This window comes from Python bivittatus, unplaced genomic scaffold, assembly GCF_059951505.1.
Source record: "Python bivittatus isolate LINGU-HERP-01145 unplaced genomic scaffold, Pbiv_v1 ctg000030_np1212, whole genome shotgun sequence".
NCBI lineage: Eukaryota > Metazoa > Chordata > Lepidosauria > Squamata > Pythonidae > Python > Python bivittatus.
The window spans coordinates 4,938,176-4,953,755 of NW_028277031.1; the positions used below are offsets into that span (position 1 = coordinate 4,938,176).

Consider the following 15,580-nt stretch of genomic DNA (forward strand, 5'->3'; position numbering starts at 1 on the left):
GATGATGATGATGATGATGATGATGATGATGACAACTGTTATCTAAGGAATGGCATTTGGGGGCAAAGGTTTGGGAAGAAAGAATTGATCTTCATTTGAATTGTTTGGATTAACTATATTTAGATCAAAGTGGTTCTAGAGAAACGAGTCTTCTCCATAAAAAAGAAAGAAAAAGAAAGCCAAACAGACAATATTTTAAAGCAGACTTTCTCCAAGATTTACTGTAACTAGCTTAATAATGATATGTCAAACTTTAGATCACATTTTGCTTTTCATTTTGCCGTGATGGGGAGAGATAAACATGACAGAATCATTAAAAAATAAAACTGCCCACTTATCTTTGCCCCACTATCGATGATGGAAGGAAAATATCTGACTAATGAGCTGCACAATGGGTGGAGGGTGGAAATAAATATTTTTGCAGCTGATTCTTTCTTGATCAAGCTGGGTAAAATGTCCTCTCTTTTTCTGAAGAAGAGTCAGGGAAATAAGACATTTCTTTAGAAAGCTACAGGGTAATGGAACAGGCCGGATGGAAGGTTTTGATATGCCCAATTCCAAGGGTTTCAAAAGAATTGTTCAAAAGCTGAAACTGACACCCTGGGGGGGGGGGGGGGAGAGGGGGAGGGAAGGAAAGTACAGAGCCAGAAAAGTTTTTATTGCAGTTATAAAGTAGTGTACAACGAAGAATAAAATCTGCAACAACTTTCAATACTTATTGCATTAACAATGACAAGGACAACCGAGGAGTGAGAAGAGAAGACTCAACTCCCCACTTGATCACAGCACTGTCACTGACTCTTAGTTTAGGCCACTTCATATGATTGTTTTGAAGTAAAACAGGGGAAGAAGGAATATAGAGGAAGAACAAGAAAATAGGGAAACGTCAACTTTAGATTGACAAGTTCTATGAGTTTTTAACCGTTAAGGGGAGCTGCCCAAGATACTCATTGCTTCCCTGCATTATATGCACCATGAAAAAGAAATCGGTATCCTTCTCTATTCCTGTCAGGGGATAAATAGCTATCCAGAACCAATGACTGAAACTACAGGGGAAGAGATGCAAGATAGACATTACGTATTAGGGGGAACTTTTTGATGATAAGAGCTGTCAACTGGTGGAAGAGGTTGCCTCTTGAGGTTTTATGTTCCTCATCACTGGGGGTCTTCAAACAAATGCTGGAGAGCCGTCTGTCCGAGATGCTTTAAGAGATCTTGCCCTGACAGAATATTTAAGATTCAGTCTCCTGAATCTAGGAATATTTTGTAGAATAAATCATAGCCAGACTAGTTTAAATTAGTGGGGAGGTCATCCGATGGCATGGGGTACGATATCATTAGTACGCTGATGATACACAGCTATACATCTCTACCCCTTGTTGGGCAGGTAATGCTGTTGCAGCGCTGAACAAGTGCCTGGAGGTGGTAAGGGTCTGGATGGGGAGGAACCAGCTTTGGCCCAACTCTGGCAAGACGGAGTGGCTCTGGGTCTTTGTCCCCCCACCCCAGCCCAGGTGCTATGTCATCTTTGACTCTGGAGCGGGTGGCACTTCCCAGACAGAGCTGATGTGCAATTTGGGGGTCCTCCTAGACTCACAGCTCATGCTCGAGGAGCAGGTGGCAGATGCAGCTGGGGGGGCCTTTGTACAGATTTGTCTTGTGTGCCATTTGCACCCTTTCCTGGACCAGGAGGCCTTGCTCATGGTCACTCACGCCTTGGACACTTTGTGCTTGGATTACTGCAATGTGCTGTATGTGGGGTTGCCCTTCAAGACCACCTGAAAGTTACAACTGGTCCAGAAAGCTGCTGCTGTGTGCAGTGATGGGTGCCCGTAGGTTCACCCACGTTACATCTCAGTTGCATGAGCTGCACTGGCTCCCAGTTTTCTTCCAGGTGCAATTCAAAGTGCTGGTTATTACCTTTAAAGCCCTATATGGCACAGGGCCAGGTTATTGGTGGGGCTGCCTCTCCTAGCAACATCTGCCTGCCCTACCAGATTGGATAGGGAGCACGCTTCTAGTCCCTTCCCTTAAATGTTGCCATTTATGGGACCTAGGAAGCGTGATGTTCCATGGCACCCCCTGCCCTACGGAATACCCTTCCCCTTGATGCTCGACAGCCCTCCACCCTTTTAACCTTCCGAAAAACACTCAAGACCTGGCTTTTCCCCTAAGCCAGTGTTTCCCAACCTTGGCCACTTGACAATGTGTGGACTTCAGCTCCCAGAATTCTGGGAATTGAAGTCCACACATCCTCAAGGGGCCAAGGTTGGGAAACAATGTCCTAAGCACTGGGATAGGGTGAGCTAAATTTAGTTAAGGTGCCAGGGTTTTTTGGTTTAAATATTTTTTGGGTTTAATATTTTTATTGTACATTGATATGGTTTTATCTTTTGGTTGTGAGCCACCCAGAATTTAGTACAAGATGGGTGGCAATATAAATGTTTAGATAGATAGATAGATAGATAGATAGATAGATAGATAGATAGATAGATAGATAGATAGATAGATAGACAGACAGACAGACAGACAGACAGACAGACAAGATACAGATAGAGATACAGATAGAGATAGAGATAGAGATACAGATAGAGACAGACAGGAAAGAGAGAGAGAGAGAGAGAGAGAGAGAGAGAGAGAGAGATGATAGATAGGGTCCATGTGATAGGTCCTGATATATAATCCTGTTACCATCATTTTTTGTTCCAAGTAAATCCTTTTCTTCAAAAAAAAAAAAATGCCCCAAATCTTTAGCTGTTGTCATACAGATATTATATATGTCTTTGACTTACAGTGTTTGCATTTTTACAGGCATATAGCATAGTTTATTCTTTTGTAGAGAAGCAACTCCAATACACCTTTTTTCTGTCATGCAACTTTCCAGAACACATGCATAATTCAAATGCAGCTAAGGAAAAATACTTTATGTACACTTTTCCCAAATATACACTGATTTTGTACACAACTTTCTTGTTAAACATTGGCCTTTCTGAACTTTTCTGCAAAGAATGAATGTCACCAGACCATTTACTGCTACTGTCTGCTTCAAGCACAGGCCAGTTAAACAAGGTTTCCACAACAGGCCAACATATCGCTCAGCTCAAGCCCTTACAAAAACGCCACAGCATCTATTGGGAAGGAGGTCATAAAAGCCAAAATGGCAGCCATGATCATACAATCAAAGCCTCATGGCCTCAGTCATCTGGTCATAGCCACTATCTTTAATGTTTTGGTCCCTCCTGGCCCCATAGATTTCCCTGTACCTAACTGTAATTTGTTAATGTGACAGATAGGAAAAACAAAATAAGTAATTCATAGATAATGATCAAAATAACTATATTAAATTAAACGAGGCCAAGGTTTTGACTTGGATCAGCCCAGTTTTTGTAAGTCCGTTTTTCTAAGTCTGGTCCAGACTCATCATTTAGCTGAAGGCCTGGATAAGGTTATGTAGTCCTGTCTTAGGAGATCAGGAGATGGAAGCTTAAACACACACACAGACACACACACAGACACACACACACTGGTATTTCTTGTTCTTACCATTTGTGTAAGGGTTAACTGTCTTCTTATTCGTCATGACACGTGCTGTTGCATTATTTACCTAAGCACATAGAAAAAAAGAAATCAGTACCACTTCTTCAAGATAAAAAGGTCCATGATAGTAATGAATGCATGCTTTATTTTTGGCATTAGTCATGTTTAAATGCAATTTAATTTATTCCCCCCCCAAATAAAAAATAATAAAACTAATAAAAGGCAGGAGGCGCATAACAAAATCATACTATTTATAATTACATTTACCCTCATCACCATTTTATGAAACTTACAAATCATTTCAATCAAGTAACACCATTTCCTTTAAACTTTAATAAAGAGACATTAAAAGCAAATGAAAAGGCTTTGCATAATTGAAGATTTAAGAGCATGCTTTTTTTATTCCATGGTAACACTGAAACAATAAAATATTTAAAAACAGAAGATGGGGAAAAAAAAACCTGTATGAAGAAGCATGCCATGGAGTAGAAAGGGGAAAGAGACAAGGTACGCAGGGGGAAAAATAACGTCAAAAAGGAGAAAGAAAAAGTAAAAGGACGAATCTTAGCAGTGTGCAACATAACCCTTTCAAGATGTACCATTGGAAAAGCAACATGTAGCATTCAACACTGGGAAACATGAGCCTTGTTTGTTCATTGCAAGAAACTAACAAAACCATTCAAGCTTTCAAAACCACAGCTAACAAAAGGATAAGAGAGGGTGCATTATTTAACACAATATGGAGTTAACAATCTGAGTAAGATGTGCACAAAAGTCATATCCTTAGTTCAGTCAGTGTCTCCAAGGCTTGCTTAAAACGGACACTCAATTTACAGGCGTACCGAAATAGAGAGAGATATATAAAAAAAAATAGAGAGAGCATCAAGAAAACTTAATACGACAAGTCAAAAAAATCCACGTGGTATATATCAGCGCTTTAAAAATATACGTGAAACGGCAGATGGACTTCTTCACTTACCAGTCAGCACCATCGCCAGCATGGGGGCATGTATACAGTTACCATGGTTACTGAGATGGTGAGGGCCCTAAGAGCTACCGCCGAAAGGGGAAAATGGAAAGGCAAAATATGCAACATCTTACTCAAAAGACGACAGCAATTTTCAATTGGTTTTTTTTTTCTTTCTTTCTTTTGCTTTTAAGATTCTAACAAATACAACTCAGGCAGTGTTGAAGTGGATCCAGTGGTTTAAGTATATATATATCTATATCTATATATATACATATGTATATCGCTTTATATACATTTAGACTTCAATGGTGAAAATTTGGAGGACCTGAACCTTCTGAGAACTTGGCTGAGGACTGGTCCAAAATGGAAACCAAGGTCCTTTATTTGGTTGGTTGGTCTATTGACTCTAAATAAAGGGCGAAATGCCATTCAAATAGGAAGTTTCTCTGATTGCCAAAAGATAATTTGGAAAGCCACTGTAAATCCTGCATCAAACCTGCAATGAAAAGAAGGGGAGGAAACGGAGGAAAAACCAAAGAAACAGAATCCCAAATAAAGGAAAAGAATAAATGTTAAACACGCACACACACACACACAACAAAAATTGCCTTATTGTTTTGCTTCAACACTTAATTTTGAGGGTTTTTTCCAATTTTTTTTAAAAAATTTTTTTAAGTCTATTGCACCCATGGACTTTACAAAACCTTTCCGATCATAGCACAATATTAAAGCTTGTCACACTTCTGGCATACAATTTTTAGCAGTAATTATGATGATAAAAATATTTAAAAAAAAATTTAAAAACGTACAAAAAGAAAATAATAAAATAATAAAATCAAGTAAGGCCAAGTATTTTTATATATATATATATATATATATATATATATATATTATATACACACACACACACACATATATATATATATACATATAATATATATCTATATATCTATATATATAATAGTATATTATACAATATTATATAATATTATATAATATATAATCATATCTATATATAATATATTCCATATATATATATGTATAGGTGTATATATATATGTATATAAAATATTTCAATGGGAAGGAGAAGGGAAACACAGAAGAGACAGCAATGATGCATCTGAAACAACGAATGAGAGTGAGGCAAACATTTATAAAAAAGATGAAAAGGAAAATATTTTGGACATGCACCTCGATTTTACGGCCCTCTACCACGGTGCCGTGTAATTTCTCCCTCGCCCTTTCGGCATCAGCACTATTTTCGAAAGTAACGAAACCAAATCCCTACATGCAGGTGGGAGAAGGGGAAAATAACATGCATATCATTATTTCAGACAACGACCACTTCTTTGCTCATTTTCTTTCTTTCTTTCTTTCTTTCTTTCTTTCTTTCTTTCTTTCTTTCTTTCTTTCTTTCTTTCTTTCTTTCTTTCTTTCTTTCTCTGTCTCCCTTTCTTTCTCTCATCTCACTCCCTCTTTAATCTTGTTCTTTCTTCATTTCTGTAACATGCAAATTAGAAAAAAATTATAATCATACCAAGATGTGCAATTAATAAAGCGACCCACGTAAACAGCTTTTATCTCTCTTTCACGAGTTAGTTATAATCTCCTGAAGAATATCAAAGAATGAACACCAAATACCTTTCATTTTTTTTCTCTAAATTTTCACTACAGAGGAAAAGAAATCTAATAAAAAAAAAAGAAAACAAAACAATTTCAAATCAATGGAACCATGTCATCACATTGAAAACAGAACTAAGAAGAAAAGGATGAGAAAAGAAAGTGAATCACTTTTTAATGGCATGCAGGTCTGGTCAACAGAATAATAAACTTTGTGCAAACGAAAATGTGGGTACCAATTTCAACACTCAATGCAAACCCAATTGAGTATATTGGCTAGTTCGATGTGCCATTGTGGAGCAAAATAATAATAGTAATAATAATAATAATAATAATAATAATAATAATAATAATAATTTCTCACATGCAGCACTAGAGGTGTTTATAATTTTGATGTCATCTACCACGTTTACTTCTTTTGTTCTTAAAGAAAAGAAAATGAGAGAGGGGGAAAAGAAAAAGAAGGAAAAAAAAGAAAGAAAGAAAGAAAGAAAGAAAGAAAGAAAGAAAGAAAGAAAGAAAGAAAGAAAGAAAGAAAGAAAGAAAGAAAGAAAGAAAGAAAGAACTGCCAACGAAACAAAATTGGGTTTGGAACTAAACATAACCTCTCTGTGTTAAATATAATTATGTAGTATGAATAAATATATAACACATATCAGAATGCAAATAATCATTCCTGAACAATATCTGTAATGCTATTCGTTCCAGAATAATGCACATTTATTTGTCACAATGTTGATTTAAACTCAATCTATGTTCTATATGCAGTGGGGTGTTGGAACCAAGTTTGGACTTCTATATTTCCCCATCTCCTGAAATACATTGAGAGCTTAGTGTCAATCAAGAAGAGGGTTGGTAGGGGTTTTTGGGGTTTTTTTGAGCCAATGACCACATTCAGAATTTTGAGAACATCTTGTAGACATTCTGACCAAATGGCTACCATGAGATTCTTCCACATTCACAGACGGCTGCCACAGTAGACATAAGCCTAAAATGCAAATTGGTGAGGCTACTGTCCACCACCCCTGATAATTTGAAGATGTAGTCTATTTATAATTGCATTTTCTTTTGTTCTGAACAGGTGGAGACCTCCAAACAAAGCGTTGGATTGAAGCCACCGACTTTTGAAAACAAATTTTCTAAGACTGTAATGAGGTCTCTCCACATTATCTTTATCAAGAAAACAGTACAAGAAGCTGGTGATTTGCAAAATGCCAGCTTTCCATTTCGGTTTTTAGAATTTTTAAAAGTAGAGGTGGGCACAAATGTCGATTCAAAATGCTCTGCCAAATTTGTGGGTGGAGAAATTGGGTAGATAACATCCCCATGTTACTGCAGGCTAAGGAAAAAAATCTCTGAGCTGAACATCTTGAAGAAGTTGTCCAAGATCATAGCCCTGAAGATATTACTTGTGTGGGTAAGGAATCACCAGCAAATGAAAAACTAAGGTGAGAAAACTCCTACACTACATTCCTGAGCTACACATATTTTCTATCATTGCAAGGGGAAGTTCTCCAATAACTTCTCAAAGTAGGACTTCCTTTTAGCAATGATGGTAACAGTGTACTGAAAAAAAAATCACATCTTCCCTTCTGATTTAACAAAAATGTGGGAAGCCAAGGGAGGCTGCTGACCGCTAAGAGTTGGCTGTACAGTACAAGATGAGACATACACACACCTCCTTGGTTACTAAATAAACGTAAGAACATCCGATTCAACCAGTGAGAATTTGTTGGAAAAATGTCATCAGGTCAGAAGAGAACTGAAAAATTAAGAATGCAGATGTTGTTTTTTCTGCCCGCTTAGATGAATATAGACAAATGGAGTAAAGGGACCTGTCAGATTGATCATACTCCTGTTGTAACTCATGGCTCATGTCAGCTCTCCCCTACAGAGGAGATGGTTGGCATTTTGTACTTGGTTCACAGCTTGGTTTATAAGGTGTAAGAAAGTCCAAAGTTTCCTTCATCAATTCACTGCATATCAGAACTATTAATGATTAATTATTTGAATTTGCTTACAGTATTATGCTTGGGGTGAATAGGAAAGACATTTTTTCTCCCTTCCATTCTTTTCAGAACGGATTCTTGGAATCAGTGGAGTGAAGACAGTAGAAGTGCCTGGCCTCTACTGATCTTAATGAATCGTACAGCTGATCCGCCTTGGACTAAGAAAATATTCGCAGGCTACCCATAATGGAAAGGAAACCAGGCCATCTCTAAACGTATTGGTCAACTTACGTCTACCAGATCCTCACCACAAAAATCCAGTACAAGTAAGCACTATTGGACAGTGGAGGTGGTGAAAAAAAAAATTGATCTATGATGCTGTAGCCATTTCTCAAAGGAGCAGAAACTTGAAGATTTTATCTCAGCAACCACACATATTAGATCCCTTATTTATTTCAAAGGAGGCAGCAGAATTGTGGGCTGGCTTTCCATTGAAGGTCAACTCTCACTTCTTGATTCTCCCCAAATAGGGGACTATCACTAGAACCACAGTGAATCCTTGAGATTATTTCAGGAGAACGATATATTCAAAATAAGATCCTTCTTCAGGTGAGGAAGATCTTCATCTGATCCGCTAAGAGCAGAAATGCTGTCCAATACAAACTTCTGCTTTAGCAAATAGCAAATTTAGCAAATACACACACACATTCATTTGCTAGAGCAGAATAGCTCTATCATCCCTATCTATCTATCTATCTATCTATCTATCTATCTATCTATCTATCTATCTATCTATCTATCTATCCATCCATCCATCCATCCATCCATCCATCCATCCATCCATCCATCCATCCATCCATCCATCCATCCATCTATCTATCTATCTATCTATCTATCTATCTATCTATCTATCTATCTATCTATCTATTTCCCAAAGTAATTCATTGCCTTGATGACTGACTATTTCTTTCCAGTATGGAGACAGCCTACCTGTACATATATGTCAGCCTTACCAGGTAGCCCAGACAGGAAACACAACCAGATGAGCTAATTCTATATTATTGTAAGGCTACATTAACAAAATCTTGCAAGTCTGAAAGTACAATTCTCCTGCTGTCTCCTTTACTCCCAAGAAACTAGGAAGGGTCTCTTCTGAGCCTCTTGCCCCACCCTCTATCCAGCTGTGGGCGATGCTGTCTCTTATCTGACCATTCCCTTGGCAGTGTCTCTGGGCCCCGTCTCCCAGGGCCATTCCCACATACCATAACAATGCAAAATATATAGGAGCAATAATGGGGAGAAGGGGGCTGGCATTATTTCCTGTATGTGGGCTTCCTAGGTGTATCTGCTGAGTGAAATAGAATGCTGATCCAGTAGGGCTATTAGCATATTCTCACGTCCATTTACTGGGATAAGAGCGGTGTACTTACTTTTGAGAAATAATTACTGTTAGAACTTTGGCTTGGTAATTATTTTCTCGGGTCTGCGAGCAGAAGCATTTTTTTTGCACTAAGGGGGAAAAAAGGACTAAATCATAGACCAGGAATGCACAAAACCTGACCTCTAGATGCCTTTGCACCCTGCTCAGCCAATATGTCTCCATCACACCCCTGTGCCCCAGCAATCCTTCTTAATGCCAACAAGATCAATGACACCCATTGGAAAGGAAGGTGGGAAAATACAGCTATGGAACCCATTAAGTTCAGCTATTGATGGGTATATTTGACCTAAGCAGAAGTAAAATAACTATCATGATCAACATGGGATTCAAACAGGTTTCACCTTTTTTCTCTCCAAGCTTATGAGGCTGGACTGAGTAAACTGTGTCCAAGCCATGGGGCTGGCTAAGAGTTAAAGTCTAAGCTCTGATTATCCTTGAGAAGCCGCTCTTGTTTAAGATGAGATGGAACTTGGATTTCTGAATGAAATAAGTGAAGTTGCCAGAAGAGAAGATGAGGGGGTGGGTGGAAGTTGTATTTTTGACGAGAGAACGAAAGAGGAATAAGGATCTGTTTTTCACCTACCTGAGATTATGGAGAACATGATATTATGGGGAATAGAGTTTCTCAAAAAATATGGATCACTGACAGAGTCTCCTACAGAAGTTATCTTTCAATACATTTTTGTGGCCTTTTCACGATGTTCTGTGTTGATCACTAAATGAAATAGTTAAAATGATGGAGAAGAACTCAACATTTATAAATCGGGGCGGGTGTATCTTTTTGAGTGGGGTCTTTATTCTGGAAGAGAACCCGTTTGTTTTGATAAGGTAAGGTCAGGACTTTTAAGGTTGGGGTCTTTTTCATTTCGGGAGACAGATCAAATGATCAGAAGTGATTCGGCTACATGACAATATAGCTCCTGTTCACAGGCAGGAGGAACTGATGGATTAGGAACTGATTGCCTAAATCAGCTTTTTTTCTCATTTTGGATGGGGGGGTGATGGTGAGAGAAAAACCCTCCCATAGATTGGTATGGAACACGAGAATCTAGTGGGGTACAATTCAAGTGAAGGACAATTAAAATTATATGGGACGGTGAGATAGGGTTTTCCTTCATCTTAATCTGCTGAATTTTTCCATATTGAGCAATGAAACTGACTAGACATGTGCCAGTGGGAAAATCAACTTTCCCCCCTACACTCCTTAGGAATGAACTGATGTTCTCCAGGGACACTTGAATACATTTGACTACACTTTAAGACTTTGGGGGATATTAAAAAGATGAATAGCAGGGAGAAAATCTTTCCTGTTTTGCCTAGCTCTAATTATTCTCTTCTGAAAACATCTTTTTTTTTTTTTTTTACTTCCTGTAATGTTTTCCACCTGATTTCACAGAGAGCAAAGATTATGTGAAGGGGGAAAGGAGCAGGTGGGTGGGGTATAAAGTTAATCTTTATTATGTTTGACATTTTTGCCTTCCTTCCTCATTGTCATATCTGATTCTCACCTAAACTTAGGTTGGTCAGTGTTCTATTTCAGAGAAGGAGATATTGACTTTCTCTCTTTTTCTAGCTATCAATTATTATTATTATTATTATTATTATTATTATTATTATTATTATTATTATTATGTTGATGATGATGATGATGATGATGATGATGATGATGATGATGATGATGCCTCAGAGTCAGTTTTGACTCCTGGCAACTGCCTGAACTAGTCCTTGCAGTTTTCTCAGCAAGATTTCAGAAGTGACTTGCCATTGCCTGCTTCCTAGGGATGAGACAGAGTGACTGGCCCAAGGTCACCCAGCTGATTTTCTGTCTCACGGTCTCCTGGTTTCTAGCCTGGTGCCTCAATCACTACACCAAACTGGCTCTCATCCATTAACAATACCCCAGGATTTAATATGTTCCTTACTATGGGACACATCTTCAAACAGCCTCTCCCATTTGCTGCCAGCAATGAAATGAATAGTTCAACTGTGACTGCCCAAACTGGAAGCCCATATACAAAATATTCTCCAATTGGGAGACCTGGATTCATGTTATAATGAAAAATTACTAATCCAATAACTCACCCTTCCAATATGTATTTAGCATAATACTTTAAGCAATTCAAACCAGCTTTTCACATTTGAACAGATAGAACCTCGCGGCTTAAGCTTCCAAATTACCCTTTTGACAGAATAACGTGACATTTCCTTTATATCAAAACAAAAACAAACGAAGAGAAACAGAACATATTCACACCATGTACATCAAGGACATTCACCCTTTGTGAAATAACAGGAGACATTGGCAATATCTTTTCAAAACCCTCTCCCCCAAAGAGAACTACATGGCTGGATTCTGCAAAAGACAGGAGTCGAGAATTTGAAGAGAAGCCATTACATTTCTGTAATGTTGGTACACAGACTTCTGAGGGCATGAATAGGAGGCTGAAAATATCCTGAGATCGGGCACTGGACAATAATACCAAATCATGATGCATATTCTTCGTCTAGTGAAAATTTCTCAGCCAGGACAGAGATCCTCTCCCACCACAGCAAGATAAGCCAATGACCCAAGAAAAATCTTAGGGGTGCCTCAAAGTCTTGGAGTGACCAGATTACTATATTACAGGTATTAGCAATCTAATGAAGCATGGCGTCCTTGGGGTCCTCTAAGCTTTGTAGTTTTCCTGCAGATGTTCTGTTACCTGTCTAGGTAACATCATCAGTGCCAGAAGGGAGTGGGGTTTGCTCTCTGTCTATGTAAGTAGCTTGCCCTGCCAGAGTTGTTGCACCAACGTCTGCAAGAAAACAACCAAGCTCAGAGACTCCCAAGGACTCCACAGTTCAACCCTGAGCTACATCCATCCTCTTCTATTAATCTAATCAAGGCTAACGATTCTCTCTTACAGGAGCGAGACTCCTATGCTGCATGATTAATTTGGCAGAATACAAAGATAAACTTTTGACCTCACCAGCTCATGCCAGCAACCACAAGGAGAATCCTGTGGGCCACATAGATTGGTTACATTTGGGCAAGCATATATATATATTCACTTTAGGTTACGTCTAAAATAAAGCAAATACATTACATGTTAAATGAGCCTACAGGGGCTTCACAGAGAGGGGTCAAAAGGCTAAAGATAGAGGTCACAGTGGTGTGATCAAAGCCCCCCCCCCCGTTTTGTACATATGTCGAAGTCGTGTGCAAATACAAAGGGGTGTGGGTTTGATCATGTAGTCACAACTGCCATCTTGACATTTTTGACACTCCCCCCTGCAGATATGCCTGTGAAGCCAAAAGCTTATTTCTGCACCCCACCGGATGGATAATTTATAAATCCAGCCATATGAATTAATACAGTATAGACAAACTGGGCAACTACGTATAGTTTCAAAAGGAAACTAAGTATGTAACGTATGTATAAAATTGTAGTCTCGATCTTTCACCTTTCAGATTAGGAAAACTAAAACATATATTTAAATTCAGAAGCAGAGGAGCAATTGTCCCTAACCATTCAAACATTGGCAATTTCGTAATTCATCCTTGATCGAGTAATTGCTTCAGAGGATATTAAATTATATTATTTGCTTCCATTTCAAGAGCGGCATATCTATTCTAATGACCCATCTCTTCCCTTCTCCCCACTGCAAGCTTGAACTAATCTCACAATGAATATGGCAATTATTGGAGGTGGGAAAGGAATTCAGCAGACAACACTTATTATATTTAAATGCAGAAAGCAATATTCCTATTTAATTGGTGGCAGCTTAGCTTACTGAAAACTATTCCTTGTAAAGGACTCAAAATTAGACCAATAAATTTCATGCTGTTTGGGTAAATGACACCCCCCATTCCCACAAAAACCTGGGTGTGATAGGTGTTTTTGTTAAAGGAGATACTTAAAGAGATTTTAAGACTGTTGGGTATTTGCTTCCTCTGATTTTCAGTAAACACTTTCAACAAATTAAACATTTCCACAAGTGCATTCAGTTGCTTACCTTTGAGCCTCGCTCATTAAAAATAATTTCAACATCTAAGATTTTACCAAATTGCTGCAAAGAAACAAAAAAAGTCACATGAGCATTAAAAAAAAGGCACGAGGATCATTTAAATTTGTACGGAATGAAAATGTCCCCATTTTAGAGGATGTTTTACCAAGGGAAACTAACTGAATACTAAAAGACTTGCATGCTTGTGCAAACCATTTAAGGGAGGTGTGATTCGTGCTAATACTACATTCCTTCAGTGCCAGGTTGAATCTATTTTGGCTTTTTTTACACTTGGAATTGTTTTATTAAGGCATTTGGAGCCATCTATATAACACAATTCCAAACTTTTTCTTGTTGAATTTTTAATTCCATCTAATGAGGTACACCATTTTTTCTTTTTTAACATTTTGTAAACAGCTCCTGCTCTCATAAGATGAAGAGCTAAGGAAGAGCATTCTACTTAAGTTATATACTTTAAATTATTTACTTTATGCCCCCTTTCCTACAGTTCCCCATGCAAACATTTTAACATCCATATTGAAACCTCTAAAAGAGCAACACAACATCCGTAATAAGACATTAAGCATACATATCTATCATTTCTTTTCCATTCTTTTTGTCTTCCTCCATGAAAAGCAAAATAAAATAATAAAAAGTTAATCAAGAAATTAAAATAATTAAAACAGCACCTGGACAGCAGAGGTAAGATGAGTTAATGGGCATCATAAATAAAAGGCTGACATCCTTTTCAGACTGCAAGTTGCATCTGGCTTAAAGGATGTCCTCTTGCAAGTGGGTGAGCCCAGGGCAAAAGCTACATTTGGTTTGATTAAAATTTATTTGAAATGAAAATTAAATAGAATTCAATACTTTAATAGAGCTATATTTCCCATCTGTCACATTAAGAATTGCAGCTTCTCAGGAGACTGTAGAAGGGATCTGTGGGATATACTCTCTCACAGGAGACCTTGGGCCTAGGGCTGGCAATTGTAGATCCTTGTTGTAAAGGAGGACTGCATGGAAACGCAGATGTGTCTCTCACAAACTGGTAGATAACAAAAACCGACTCATGGCTAGCTGTGTGAGAATTTTGCAGATCAGTGTTTCTTAACCTCAGCAACTTTAAGATGTGTGGACTTCAGTTCCCAGAATTCCCCAGCCACCAGAAGCCCACACTTCTTAAAATTGCCAAGGCTGAAAAACACAGCAGTAGATTAAGAGTTTGTGATAGGGCTTTTGTGAAGATTTACAGATCCCCCATCCCAAAAGGCAATTTATTGAATCTATGAATCAAACTGACTTTCCAGATTAGATCACTGATTTGAATTGTCAGATCAAATTGGTTGCCTCCAAAAGCATCTGAGAATTTGGTGGCTTTTGTCAAACTGAATGAGCATGTCTGAGTCAGATTGATTTGACAACCCAGACCAACAATCCAAACTGAGTCAATTCAAAGTTGATCAACTCAAACAGACAATTTGCAGTAGATCTTATTTGCACACTCATTATTTACAGCGTCTGAAGCCACAGGTGCTCTCTTCAGTCATTTTAATCATTGTTTTCTCTGCTACCCAATGAATCTGTAAAATATTTGGCATTCTTTCAATAAAGGTACAATAATTTTGAGAAGCCATGGCAGGGCCTGGAGGGCCCAAACTTAAGCAGAACATTTTAATGTTTATGGTCTTGTGACATGGTTGGTGAAGATCAGTCTAAATTTTTTCCAGATTTTGCCAAGAACAATATTTAGTTTAGCCACTCTTATTTCTCTGATACCATCCAGTGTTGTCCTCTTGGTCACGGAGAACTTCTCCCATTCATCTAGGTAGATCTCAAAATACCAAAATAGAAAAGTAAAACTGAACTGGTATATATAAAGTAATCCAGAAGACCTAGGCAATCATCACAACAATTGGCAATTCTGAGGAGACAGGGGCCACCTAGTAACTCATGCTTGAACAGGAATTATCAGCTACTTGTAGGGAATTAGTCAATAAAGATTAATGTTTGAAATAAATTTTCACAGGGAATCATAATTGGTAATTTACAAGAATTCCTGCTGCAGTCCTGCTTCTT

At 38.1% G+C, this 15,580-nt stretch overlaps 1 protein-coding gene across 1 annotated transcript in view; it reads right to left on the reverse strand.

Moving 5' to 3' along the window:
* The window catches only part of RBFOX1 (RNA binding fox-1 homolog 1), a 399,208-nt gene that overhangs the window by 110,724 nt on the left and 272,904 nt on the right, over positions 1 to 15,580 (reverse strand). The window contains exons 4-6 of the mRNA XM_088152958.1: positions 13,514 to 13,567; positions 5,699 to 5,791; positions 3,544 to 3,604 (exon numbers count right to left, since the gene is read on the reverse strand). Of these exons, the coding sequence (XP_088009084.1) occupies positions 3,544 to 3,604; positions 5,699 to 5,791; positions 13,514 to 13,567 (208 nt within the window). The remainder of the gene's footprint in view (positions 1 to 3,543; positions 3,605 to 5,698; positions 5,792 to 13,513; positions 13,568 to 15,580) is intronic.